At 42.0% G+C, this 14,446-nt stretch overlaps 1 protein-coding gene across 1 annotated transcript in view; it reads right to left on the bottom strand.

Annotated features, from left to right (window-relative positions):
• Positions 1 to 1,764: 1,764 nt before the first annotated feature.
• The window catches only part of LOC142721923 (uncharacterized), a 58,119-nt gene continuing 45,437 nt past the window's right edge, over positions 1,765 to 14,446 (bottom strand). The window contains exon 8 of the mRNA XM_075848868.1: positions 1,765 to 4,840. Coding sequence (XP_075704983.1) covers positions 3,439 to 4,840 — 1,402 coding nt within the window. The 3' untranslated portion in view covers positions 1,765 to 3,438. The remainder of the gene's footprint in view (positions 4,841 to 14,446) is intronic.

The raw sequence follows: 14,446 nt of genomic DNA on the forward strand, positions 1-14,446 counted from the left end.
TGCGCCTCCATCCTCTTCTGCCCCAGTCACTTATTCCCAAGCACTGTAGCGCAGCCTTATATAGTGGATCGAGCGGGTTCCTCAGCAGCATTTAAAAGAAACAGGATCCTGACCTGTCCACAGAGTTTAAGGCAGCACAGAGTATTTCAGGAGATGAGCACGGCCGGCTACGGGCAGCCGGTCGTTTTTCTGAGCCGTGCTCCCATTATAAAGTATAGGAGCACGGCCTGTAAAATAAAAAAATAGAACATGTTCTATCTTTTTAACGGCACGGGCACCTTCCCGTGAGAAAACGGGAAGGTACCCGTGCCTAACAGAAGTCTATGGGCCCGCTATTTCGGGTCGTAATTACGACCCGTAATAACGGGGTTTTTTACGGTCGTGTGCATGAGGCCCCGTAATGACGGGTGGCTACATGTGTGCACCCGTCATTACGGCAGTGTTGCTAGGCGACTTCAGTAAATAGTCACTGTCCAGGGTGCTGAAAGAGTTAACTGATCGGCAGTAACAGGTTCAGCACCCTGGACAGTGACTACCGATCACAATATAGAGTACCTGTAAAAAAAAAAGACGTTCATACTTACCGTGAACTTTCTGCTTCCTCCAGTCCGGTCTCCCAGCCGTTGCCTTGGTGACGCGTCCCTCTCGACATCCGGCCCGTAATTCCTGGATGCCGTTACAGCCCATGTGACCGCTGCAGCCAATCACAGGCTGCCGCGGCCTCTGCAGCCAATCACAGGCTGCCGATTTGTATAATATTTTTGACCGGGTTCGGTCAAAACGTGTTCGGCCGAACCCGGTGAAGTTCGGATTCGCTGCGAACCGAACTTTTCCCGATGTTCGACCGAAACCGGGTTCGGTTGTCCCGGTTCACTCAGCTCTAATCATGCACTCCTCTCCATTCATTTACACAGCACATAGTGTTCTTACTAGAACGATGTGAAGCCACATACACAAGTGTCCTGATAATGAATACACATGACCTCCAGCCTGGACGTCATGTGTATTCATTATCAGGACACTTCTGAATCTTTTCTGTGAGATTTCCAGCAAGGGAAACGAAATCTCGTTTACCTCGTAATCTCGCGAGATTACGCGTGGCTTGCTGTAATCTCACAGAAAAGATTCAGAAGTGTCAGGATTCTGAATACACATGACGTCCAGGCTGGAGCTCATGTGTATTCATTATCAGGACACTTGTGTATGTGGCTGCACATCGTTCTAGTAAGAACACTATGTGCTGTGTAAATGAATATAGAGGAGTGTATGACGCTGACTGGTCACTGATTGGTCAGCGTCATACACGTAAACACGCCCAGTTAAAAACAAAATACACGCCCAGTTGGACATAACGAAAAAAAGACGCCCAATTGTCCATTTCAAAGCTCATTTGCATATATATATAAAATAGCTCATAACTTGGCCAAAAATAAACGTTTAAAAAAAAACCAAAAAAAACGTTACTGTTATCTACATTGCAGCGCCGATCACATGCAATAGGAGATAGGGGTTTGAGAATCTGGTGACAGAGCCTCTTTAAGGCAACATTCACACGAGCCTATCACGCGCGTGAATCTGGTCTGTGTGTGTTGCGTTATGCATCAGTGTGCTTTGCGAGTGGCATGCGTTTTTCACGCACTCGCAAAGCACATCTTTTTTTTTTTCAATTGAATTAATGTGCAAATCACGCACCGCACACGGATGTGCATCCGTGTGCGGTGCGTGGTTTTCACCCACCCATTGACTTCAATGGGCGCGTAGCTGGGTGAAAACGCACCAATGTAGGACATGCAGTGAGTTTGACGCAGCGGACTCTCGCATGTGTGAACGGCATGTGCAGCACACAGACGTAGTTCACGCTCGTGTGAATGGCCCTAATAGTCTTAACATGGAAGCAAGGTTTAAAGTAAGAACTCCGCTGCTACAACACAGTGAAGGCCTTTTCTTCATTTCATCTTCTTGCCTATGATCCCAGGTACCATGGACTCCACCAGGAATGAACAAGACTTGTATTACCCAGTATTTATATTTATTATACAGTATTTTATAGCACCTACATATTCTGCAGTACTGTCCCAATTTTTCACATCAGTTCCTTTATCACATTCTAATTTGCTTATAGTCCCAGTTTATAGTGTGTCAGTTTAACTCCTTGCCGACATTTGACAGACAGTTACACCATAGCTGGCAAGGGCAAGTATAGAGGGGGCTTACAGGCTGAGCCCCCTCCATACTAAGCAGGTGTTAGCTATATGTTAAGTCGACACTTCAAAGTAATGGGCGGAATCGGAGAGGACTCTGATTTTGTGGTCAATAGCGACCGCAACATCTAAACTGTTAGAGGACTGCCCCATCCGACAGCCCATTGCCCCCCCCCCCACGACACGATTGTGGGGTGCCGATGGTTGTCAAGGCAGTCTAATGAAGGCCCAAGTCCTGCCAGAAGCAGGGCTTACCAGGAGTGGTAAAAAAACAACACAGTATAATGCAATACATAGGTATTGCAGTATATTCTGCAAGCGATCCAAAATAAAGTTTTTTTTATATAGAAAAAAGAAAGAATTAAAAGTATACATTTTTTTTTCCCATTTCACCCAAAAAGCAATGTAAAAAATAAATAGACATAAATGGCATCACCGCGTCCGTAAAAGTCTGAACTATTAGAATATAACATTAAAAAAAATCCAGAATCGCAGTTTTTTGGTCACCTCATCTCCCAAAAAAATGGATAAAAAAAGATCAAAAAGTCTTATGTAGCCCAAAATAGTACCAATAAAAACCACAGCCCGTCCCACAAAAAACAAGTACCGATATGGCGACACAAGACTTTTTGGGGGACAAATAGTCTTTTCTTTGTAAAAGTGGTAAAACATAAAACAACTGTAGAAATTTGGTATCGCCGTAATTGTATTGACCTATAGAATAAAGTAAATGTGGTTTCTACCACACGGTGAATGTCATAAAACCTAAATCCAAAAAACAATGGAGGAATTGCTGTTTATTTCCCATTCCACTCCAAAAAGTTTTTTTCCCATTTACCAGTACAGTATATGGTACAATAAATAGTGGTGTGAATAACTACAACTCGTCCCGTAAAAAACAAGCCCATATACGGCAAAATTGACGGAAAAATAAAAAGTTATAGGTTTTGGAATGTGGGGAGGTAAAAAAGAAAAACAAAAAAATGACTGCGGCGGCAAGGGGTTGACTTCAACATTTCTTTAAATGCGGAAAAAAAATGAGTACTCTGAAGCATTCATACAAACTGCATGTCGATGTTTCCATGGTTGGATGTGAATGAGCCACCACACAACCAACACTAACCTGTTTGTCTACATCATCTAGGGTTGGACTGGCGTGTAAAAATGATAAGAGATCATTCCAAGTGTATTTTCTGATAAACCAGACCCGAACTCTGGTTTAAATCCTACCCCAACTCTATGTTGCGTGAATTTTCAGATGCTCGACAAGACCCGATTTCTGGGTAAAACTTTTTCCACATTCCGAACACAAAAAGGGCTTCTCCCCTGTGTGAATTCTTTGATGTCTCACAAGTCCTGATTTCTGGGTTAAACATTTGCCACACATTGAACATTCAAACATCTTCCCTCCTGTGTGAATTTCCTGATGTCTTATAAGACCTGATCTCTTAGTAAAACATTTCCCACATTCGGAACAGGAGTATGGCTTCTCCCCGGTGTGAATTCTCTCGTGCTGAACAAGATATGTTTTATGGGCAAAACATTTCCCACATTCTGCACATGTAAATGGTCTCTCTCCTGTGTGACTTTTTTGATGATGAACAAGGACCGATTTCCGGGTAAAGTTTTTCCCACATTCTGAACACGAAAATGGCCTTTCTCCTGTGTGACTTCTAGAATGTTTAATAAACTCTGCTTTCTTTGTAAAATTTAGCCCACAATCCAAACAAGAAAAGTTTTGTTTTTCTTGTGCATGACTTCTCTGATGTTTATCAAGATTCGATTTTTTGGTAAAACATTTCCCACATTCCAAACATAAAAATGGCTTCTCCCCCGTGTGACTTCTCTGATGTATTACTAGTTTTGATTTTTTGGTAAAACATTCTCCACACTCCGCACATGAAAATGGCCTCTCTCCTGTGTGAATTCTCTGATGTTCAACAAGACTTAATTTGTTGGAAAATAATTTTTCACATTCTGAACACGGAAACGGCTTCTCCCCTGTGTGACTTCTCTGATGCTGTACCAGACCCGATTTCTTCGTAAAACATTTGCCACATTCAGTACATGAAAATGGCTTTTCTCCCTTGTGACTTCTCTCGTGTCTATTACGATTTGATTTGTTGGCAAAACATTTCCCGCATTCCGAACAACAAAACGGTTTCTCCCCCGTGTGAGTTCTCTCATGTTCAGCAAGACTTGATTTAGTGGAAAAACATTTTCCACATTCTGAGCATGAAAACTGACCCTCCCCTGTATGACAGATCTGATGCTTTACAAGAAGATATCTTTTGGTGAAACATTTCCCACATTCAGAGCAAGAAAATGGCTTCTCCCCTGAGTGATTCCTCTCATGTCTACTAAGATTTGATTTGTGGGCAAAACATTTCCCACATTCCAAACATGAGTATGGTTTCTCCCCCGTGTGAGTCCTCTGATGGTCAGCAAGATTTGATTTGTTGAAAAAACATTTTCCACATTCTGGACAGGAAACCACCTTCTCTCCTTTGTGAATTCTTTGATGCTGAGCAAGAGTTGATTTCTTGGTAAAACATTTTCCACAATCGAAACAGGAAAATGGCCTCTCTCCTGTGTGAATTCTCTGATGCTGGAGAAGATATGATTTTTGGGTAAAGCATCTACGACAATGAGAACAAGAAAAAGGCTTCAAACTTTTATGGATCTTAAAGAGATTACAAAGACCGCTTTTCTGTGAAAAATAGTTCCTACGTTCCGAGAACGGGACCTGGTTGATGCCTATGGGGGTCCTCTGATGATTAAGATGAGTGTCCTGTGTAAAACAGGTGCCACATTCTGAATGAAATTGCTTCACTCCAGTATGTTTTTTCTGATGTGTGAAGAGGAACGCCCTGTGTTTAAAACATTTTCCACACTTGGCACAAATAAATGATTGCCTTTTAAAGCATTTCCCAAATTTGGAACTTACAACTGGTTTTTCACCAGTTTTGTACCCACTTTCAGAACTTGGAAATGTTTTGGTCCCCCTTTGAGAAGTCATTTCTGTAATAATATCTGATGTATGAGGAAAAAGTTCTTTGTGATTAAAGGGACCGAGTGATAGATCTCCGCTATGCAGTCCAGGATGTATAGTCTGGGTGGTAGGGTTTTCCACTGGAGAATCCTGTGTGATAATATTTCTTTCTAATTCATAATCTAGAAATAAAAAAAAATAATTAAGATCGATGCCCCAGGTAAATACCGACCTAAAAAAAGTGACGTTTATGATTTAATTTTTATGTATTATATATTAAGGCAGTAATACTGATATGTTTTCTTCCCTTAGACACTACAAGAAGAGGAGAGGGGCTCCCTTTGTGACATCATCGCATAAACCCCAGAATTGTGATCGCCCTAATTCACCCTTTTATAGTGAAAGTTAATGGAAACATTCAAGAAAAATAAATAACAAGGCCTTTTCCTATAAATGAGTCATGTGAGCCCTAGACTGTAACAGGACTCTCCATCCAGGTCTTCCATATTTTAAGGAATTTGCCAGGGCATTCGCGAGACGTGTAGCTGAGCTTATACATATTATTAACTTCACGGATCCACGCCTCTCGGGACGGCTTTTTCGGATGCTTCCAATTGAACAGGATAACCTTTTTTGCATAATACAGTAGAAATGTATACAGAGTAAGTGTAGCAATAGCCTCCGGGAGAGTTATCCACAAGCCCAAAGAGACAGACCTTAGGATGCATGGTCCTCGGGACACCAAAACATGTGTAACACCGTACCAGGCGCAAGCCTAGCCATTATATAGCCATTATATAGAGACTAGAGGGGGTACAGTAAATCCTGTGAATGAGTTTAACCTGTACTAACCTATCCCAGACGCTGATAAATAGGGACCGGATCTGTCTAAAATGCCACCATAATGATCCATAGTAAAGTCAGGTATATCCCTCTTCTATTTCTGAAGGGCCCTTTCCTTTAACCCGTTAGTGACCGGCCCATAGTGTTTTTACGGCGGCCACTAATGGGCCTTATTCCGATGCACTAGCCTTTTTACGGCGCTGCATCGGAATAAGTAAATAGAGCAGGGAGCTGTCAAATCTCCCTGCTCTCAGCTGCCAGACGTAGCTGAGGGCTGGGAGCGTCCCTGCTCTGCCGGGTGAGATCGATATCAGTATCGATCTCACCCGTTTAACCCCTCAGATGCGGTGCACAATAGCGAGCACCGCATCGGAGTGATTTTGGAGAGAGGGAGGGAGCTCCCTCTCATCCCACTGACACCCGGCGATAAAATCGCCGAGTGTCTGTGTCTCCGATGGCAGCCGGGGGCCTAATAAAGGCCCCCAGGTCTGCCTGTAGTGAATGCCTGCTAGATCATGCCGGAGGCCTAGCAGATGAGTGTCAGTTTTACACAGACAGGCAGTAATACACTGCAATACCGAAGTATTGCAGTGTATTATAAATTCGATTGGCTGACCGCATAGTGACGTCCCCTAGTGGGACTAGTAAAAAAAAAAAAAAAGTTTTATAAAAAGTGGAAAAAATATAAAAAGAAAAACCCACTTTTTCCCCCTTACAAACTGCTTTATTATTAACTAACAAAATAAAGTAAAAAAGTTACACATATTTGGTATCGCCGCATCCGTAACGACCCCGACTATAAAGCTGTTACATTACTTAACCCGCACGGTGAACGTCGTTAAAAATAAAATTAAAAAAATTGCTGCTTTCTTTGAATCCAGCCTTAAAAAAAATGTGATAAAAAGTGATCAAAAAGTTGCATCTACTCCAAAAAAGTACCGATAAAAACTACAAGTCGTCCCGCAAAAAAAAGCCCTCCTACAACTGCATCAGCGAAACAATAAAAGAGTTACGGCTCTTCAAATATGGAGACAAAATAACAAATAATTTTGAAAAAAAAGGTTTTCACTGTGTAAAAGTCGGAAAACATACAAAATCTATACAAATTTGGTATCTCTGCAATCGCAACAACCCGCTGAATAAAGGTGTTGTGTTATTTATACCACACGGTAAACTGCGTAAATTTAGGACGCAAAAAAGTGTAGCGAAATTGCAGGGTTTTTTTCTATCCCCCCCCCCCAAAAAAAGTTAATAAAAGTTAATCACTAAATTCTATGTAGCCAAAAATGGTGCTGTTAAAAATTACAACTTGACCCGCAAAAAAACAAGACCTTATACAGCGACGACGACGCAAAAATAAAAAAGTTATAGCTCTTTGAATGAGACGATGGAAAAACGTAACAAATGGCTTGGTCTAAAATAGACCGGTCACTAAGGGGTTAAAGAAGCAAAGGTCTGCGTCGGGTATCTATGAAAATCAGATCGTGGTTTAACGAGGCCAGAATTTTTAGCTAGACCTTATAGAAGGGGTAAATTTAAAGGGACAGACAAACAATCAAACTGTGCCCTTAAGGCCAGGTGCAAATAATACCGGAAAAAGGGAGTGATCCGGAAGATGAAAACTCATTTGCAAATGTTGGAACGTACAGAAAGAGTCGCCGTCAACTATGTCCGAGGCCCGGTAGGCTGTGCGAGTTGGGAAGACGTGGGTTAGGCCATTGAAACGTATGTTGAGACCATGAAGAGCGACATAACCCACCTTCAATGTGACCAGCAGAAGAGTAGGTAAACCAAGTCTATAAGGAGAAGGCCTCACAACAGCAGCCCACATAGGCTCTGGTCAGGACTTACGACTCCACGTTCCATGCAATCCGCCGGTGGTTAGAGGGTTACATTTAATCTTTTGACAACCCCTTTATGATGTCCAAAATAAGTTACTACTCACCAGACGTGACATCATTTAGAGCTTCGACATAATTCATGGCCACGGGAAGCGCCTCCTCCTCCTCTTTTATCTCTTCTTTGATACAAACCTGAAATGTTTTATTCGTTTTATAATGTGAAAAAATATATTTGTCAAGACAACAAAGGAGCGTTTTTCAGATAATTCTCAATACAGACATAAAGAAGTCTCTCCGTGGCGCCCGAGCAGGAATCTCCACAAAGAGGAACCGACAGGACAATGAAAAGTAATGCGGGTTGTGATGAGACCATCAGCCCCATCTACCTGATAATCCTGAGGGACATTGAGATCTTCCTCTGGACAGTCCTGGGAATACGGAGGATGGGGACATCTCTCTGGTGAACTTCTCCTACTGGAGCCGTCTGTAGGAAACAAACAACGTTACGGATACATTTGGGCAGATTTATCAATGTCAGATTTCCATTGTTCGTACGGTGCGCCAGTAATAATGTTATAATCAGATGATGGGCGTATATAGGTGACCCTAAATATGGCTCTGTATTCAGTGGTTATTACGCACCTGGGTAGATATCTACAGGAATGTCCTCCTCCTTATACTGCTGATCACCCACCACATACGTCTCTTCATCTTCCTCCATAACTTCAACTTTAATATCAAAGAGATCTTCACCCTGTTCCAACAAGTGGCTCATTCAATGTACAATTCAATAGCAGAAATGTTCTAAGGAACCAGAAAAGAATGGTCACTGAACCACGACGACGAGAGAAACTATAGGCCGTCTGGACAGAATACCATTTCATGGGCAGACACAGGTCCGAAGAGCTCATCTACAGATCCTACTGACTTGGTGAGACCTCTGCATCTACCTGATGATCCTGAGGGATGTTGTGATCTTCTTCTGGACAGTCCCGGGAATACGGAGGACGGGGACATCTCTCTGGTGGATTTCTCTTACAGGATCCATCTGTAGACACAAACATTGACTTTATACGTGATGATCAGATGATGGGGCATCAACGTGACCGCCAGAATTGCTCTCTCCTTTACCATCAATAAAAGTCTCCTCTTACCCGGTGATGTGATGATCTGGTGGTTCTCCATCATGACCTTCTGTCCTTCTAAATACTGCGGCTTCCAGTCATCTGCAAAACAAGAGATATTGGGACTGTGATCGGTAATAGGAATACACAGAGATCATGTTTTTCCTGTGCAGGTCTCCGATATGGACCATGAAAATGAGCGCCGATCGACGGGACGGCTCGTGGAACGGCACTCGTTTGCTCCTTCCACAAGGAGCTGTGATCGAGTATGGGGACGATTGTTACCACCATCACTCGTCCCCATACATTTCCATCATGTGGACTGCACATCTCCCTGTTTACACAGAGGTTCCGCCGACTAGCCACCATTTTACTGGGCGCATAAACGAGTCGATCAGCCGATGAACAGGCGCTTACTCGTTTCTCGGTGGAACGCTGCCTTGTTTACACAGGGCAATGATCGGGAACGAGCGTTCATATGAATGCTTGATCATTGGCTCGTGTAAACGGGTCGTTAGCCCAGTGGTTAAAAAAAGGAATACAAATAAATTGGTCTACAATACAAAAGAGAATGAAAAATTAGGCTAAGTTCAGCTCTACGTCAGGCGCCTCCGTCCCACATTCCATCTTATTTTCCGGGAAAGATAATGCAGCCATTCTTCCCGTCAAAACCCTGTACACCACACCGTGCGACGGATCCAGGACTGTCGCGTGGTTCCCGTTTTTAGCATACGTTAGATGAGCAGTAAGTAGAATACAGATGGAAGGGAGAATGGCTGCAGGATCAGAATACACCGGGCCTCCGGGAGAGCCCTACCCAGGGTGATACTCCAAGAGCGGGTCGCAACAAAAATGAAAAAAGGCCTTTTTGGGGGCGTGTCCTATATAAAAAGGTGTGGCTATATATATTCAGACCCCTATATTAAGATCAGACCCCTATATTAGGATCAGACCCCCATATTAAGAACAGGCCCCTATATTAGGATCAGACCCCCATATTAAGAACAGGCCCCCATATTAAGATCAGACCCCTATATTAAGATCAGACCCCCTATATTAAGATCAGACCCCTATATTAAGATCAGACCGCTATATTAGGATCAGACCCCTATATTAGGATCAGACCCCTATATTAGGATCAGACCCCTATATTAAGATCAGACCCCTATATTAGGATCAGACCCCTATATTAAGATCAGACCCCTATATTAGGATCAGACCCCCTATATTAAGATCAGACCCCTATATTAGGATCAGACCCCCTATATTAAGATCAGACCCCTATATTAAGATCAGACCCCTATATTAAGATCATACCCCCTATATTAAGATCAGACCCCTATATTAGGATCAGACCCCTATATTAAGATCAGACCCATATATTAGGATCAGACCCCCTATATTAAGATCAGACCCCCTATATTAAGATCAGACCCCTATATTAAGATCAGACCCCTATATTAGGATCAGACCCCCTATATTAAGATCAGACCCCTATATTAAGATCAGACCCCTATATTAGGATCAGACCACCTATATTAAGATCAGACCCCTATATTAGGATCAGGCCCCTATATTAAGATCAGACCCCTATATTAAGATCAGACTCCTATATTAAGATCAGACCCCTATATTAAGATCAGACCCCTATATTAAGATCAGACCCCTATATTAAGATCAGACTCCTATATAAAGATCAGACCCCTATATTAAGATCAGACTCCTATATTAAGATCAGACCCCTATATTAGGATCAGACCCCCTATATTAAGATCAGACCCCCTATATTAAGATCAGACCCCTATATTAAGATCAGACCCCTATATTAGGATCAGACCCCTATATTAGGATCAGACCCCCTATATTAAGATCAGACCCCTATATTAAGATCAGACCCCCTATATTAGGATCAGACCCCTATATTAGGATCAGACCCCCTATATTAAGATCAGACCCCCTATGTTAAGATCAGACCCCTATATTAAGATCAGACCCCTATATTAGGATCAGACCCCCTATATTAAGATCAGACCCCTATATTAGGATCAGACCCCTATATTAAGATCAGACTCCTATATTAAGATCAGACTCCTATATTAGGATCAGACCCCTATATTAAGATCAGACTCCTATATTAAGATCAGACCCCCTATATTAGGATCAGACCCCTATATTAAGATCAGACCCCTATATTAGGATCAGACCCCTATATTAAGATCAGACCCCTATATTAAGATCAGACCCCCTATATTAAGATCAGACCCCTATATTAGGATCAGACCCCCTATATTAAGATCAGACCCCCTATATTAGGATCAGACCCCTATATTAGGATCAGACCCCCTATATTAAGATCAGACCCCTATATTAAGATCAGACCCCTATATTAAGATCAGACCCCTATATTAGGATCAGACCCCTATATTAGGATCAGACCACTATATTAAGATCAGACCCCTATATTAGGATCAGACCCCTATATTAGGATCAGACCCCTATATTAAGATCAGACCCCTATATTAAGATCAGACCCCCTATATTAAGATCAGACCCCTATATTAGGATCAGACCCCCTATATTAAGATCAGACCCCCTATATTAGGATCAGACCCCCTATATTAGGATCAGACCCCTATATTAGGATCAGACCCCCTATATTAAGATCAGACCCCTATATTAAGATCAGACCCCCTATATTAAGATCAGACCCCTATATTAGGATCAGACCCCTATATTAAGATCAGACTCCTATATTAGGATCAGACCCCTATATTAAGATCAGACCCCTATATTAAGATCAGACTCCTATATTAAGATCAGACCCCTATATTAGGATCAGACCCCCTATATTAGGATCAGACCCTTATATTAAGATCAGACCCCTATATTAGGATCAGACCCCTATATTAAGATCAGACCCCTATATTAAGATCAGACCCCCTATATTAGGATCAGACCCCCTATATTAAGATCAGACCCCTATATTAGGATCAGACCCCCTATATTAAGATCAGACCCCCTATATTAAGATCAGACCCCCTATATTAAGATCAGACCCCCTATATTAGGATCAGACCCCCTATATTAGGATCAGACCCCCTATATTAAGATCAGACCCCTATATTAGGATCAGGCCCCTATATTAGGATCAGGCCCCTATATTAAGATCAGACCCCTATATTAGGATCAGACCCCCTATATTAAGATCAGACCCCTATATTAGGATCAGACCCCTATATTAAGATCAGACCCCTATATTAAGATCAGACCCCTATATTAGGATCAGACCCCCTATATTAAGATCAGACCCCCTATATTAAGATCAGACCCCCTATATTAGGATCAGACCCCCTATATTAGGATCAGACCCCTATATTAGGATCATGCCCCTATATTAGGATCAGGCCCCTATATTAAGATCAGACCCCTATATTAGGATCAGACCCCCTATATTAAGATCAGACCCCTATATTAGGATCAGACCCCCTATATTAAGATCAGACCCCTATATTAAGATCAGACCCCTATATTAGGATCGGACCCCTATATTAAGATCAGACCCCTATAGTAAGATCAGACCCCTATATTAGGATCAGACCCCCATATTAAGAACAGGCCCCCATATTAAGATCAGACCCCTATATTAAGATCATACCCCCTATATTAAGATCAGACCCCTATATTAGGATCAGACCCCTATATTAGGATCAGACCCCTATATTAAGATCAGACCCCTATATTAGGATCAGACCCCTATATTAGGATCAGACCCCTATATTAGGATCAGACCCCCTATATTAAGATCAGACCCCCTATATTAAGATCAGACCCCTATATTAAGATCAGACCCCTATATTAGGATCAGACCCCCTATATTAAGATCAGACCCCTATATTAAGATTAGACCCCTATATTAGGATCAGACCACCTATATTAAGATCAGACCCCCTATATTAGGATCAGGGCCCTATATTAAGATCAGACCCCTATATTAAGATCAGACTCCTATATTAAGATCAGACCCCTATATTAGGATCAGACCCCCTATATTAAGATCAGACCCCCTATGTTAAGATCAGACCCCCTATGTTAAGATCAGACCCCTATATTAGGATCAGACCCCTATATTAGGATCAGACCCCTATATTAGGATCAGACCCCTATATTAGGATCAGACCCCTATATTAAGATCAGACCCCTATATTAGGATCAGACCCCCTATATTAAGATCAGACCCCTATATTAGGATCAGACCCCCTATATTAAGATCAGACCCCCTATATTAGGATCAGACCCCTATATTAGGATCAGACCCCCTATGTTAAGATCAGACCCCCTATGTTAAGATCAGACCCCTATATTAAGATCAGACCCCTATATTAGGATCAGACCCCCTATATTAAGATCAGACCCCTATATTAGGATCAGACCCCTATATTAAGATCAGACTCCTATATTAGGATCAGACCCCTATATTAAGATCAGACTCCTATATTAAGATCAGACCCCTATATTAGGATCAGACCCCCTATATTAGGATCAGACCCCTATATTAAGATCAGACCCCTATATTAGGATCAGACCCCTATATTAAGATCAGACCCCTATATTAAGATCAGACCCCCTATATTAGAATCAGACCCCCTATATTAAGATCAGACCCCTATATTAGGATCAGACCCCCTATATTAAGATCAGACCCCCTATATTAGGATCAGACCCCCTATATTAGGATCAGACCCCCTATATTAGGATCAGACCCCCTATATTAGGATCAGACCCCCTATATTAAGATCAGACCCCTATATTAGGATCAGACCCCCTATATTAAGATCAGACCCCCTATATTAGGATCAGACCCCCTATATTAGGATCAGACCCCCTATATTAAGATCAGACCCCTATATTAGGATCAGGCCCCTATATTAGGATCAGGCCCCTATATTAGGATCAGACCCCCTATATTAAGATCAGACCCCTATATTAAGATCAGACCCCTATATTAAGATCAGACTCCTATATAAAGATCAGACCCCTATATTAAGATCAGACTCCTATATTAAGATCAGACCCCTATATTAGGATCAGACCCCCTATATTAAGATCAGACCCCCTATATTAAGATCAGACCCCTATATTAAGATCAGACCCCTATATTAGGATCAGACCCCTATATTAGGATCAGACCCCCTATATTAAGATCAGACCCCTATATTAAGATCAGACCCCCTATATTAGGATCAGACCCCTATATTAGGATCAGACCCCCTATATTAAGATCAGACCCCCTATGTTAAGATCAGACCCCTATATTAAGATCAGACCCCTATATTAGGATCAGACCCCCTATATTAAGATCAGACCCCTATATTAGGATCAGACCCCTATATTAAGATCAGACTCCTATATTAGGTTCAGACCCCTATATTAAGATCAGACTCCTAT

This window comes from Rhinoderma darwinii, unplaced genomic scaffold (assembly GCF_050947455.1).
Source record: "Rhinoderma darwinii isolate aRhiDar2 unplaced genomic scaffold, aRhiDar2.hap1 Scaffold_529, whole genome shotgun sequence".
NCBI classification, from domain to species: domain Eukaryota; kingdom Metazoa; phylum Chordata; class Amphibia; order Anura; family Rhinodermatidae; genus Rhinoderma; species Rhinoderma darwinii.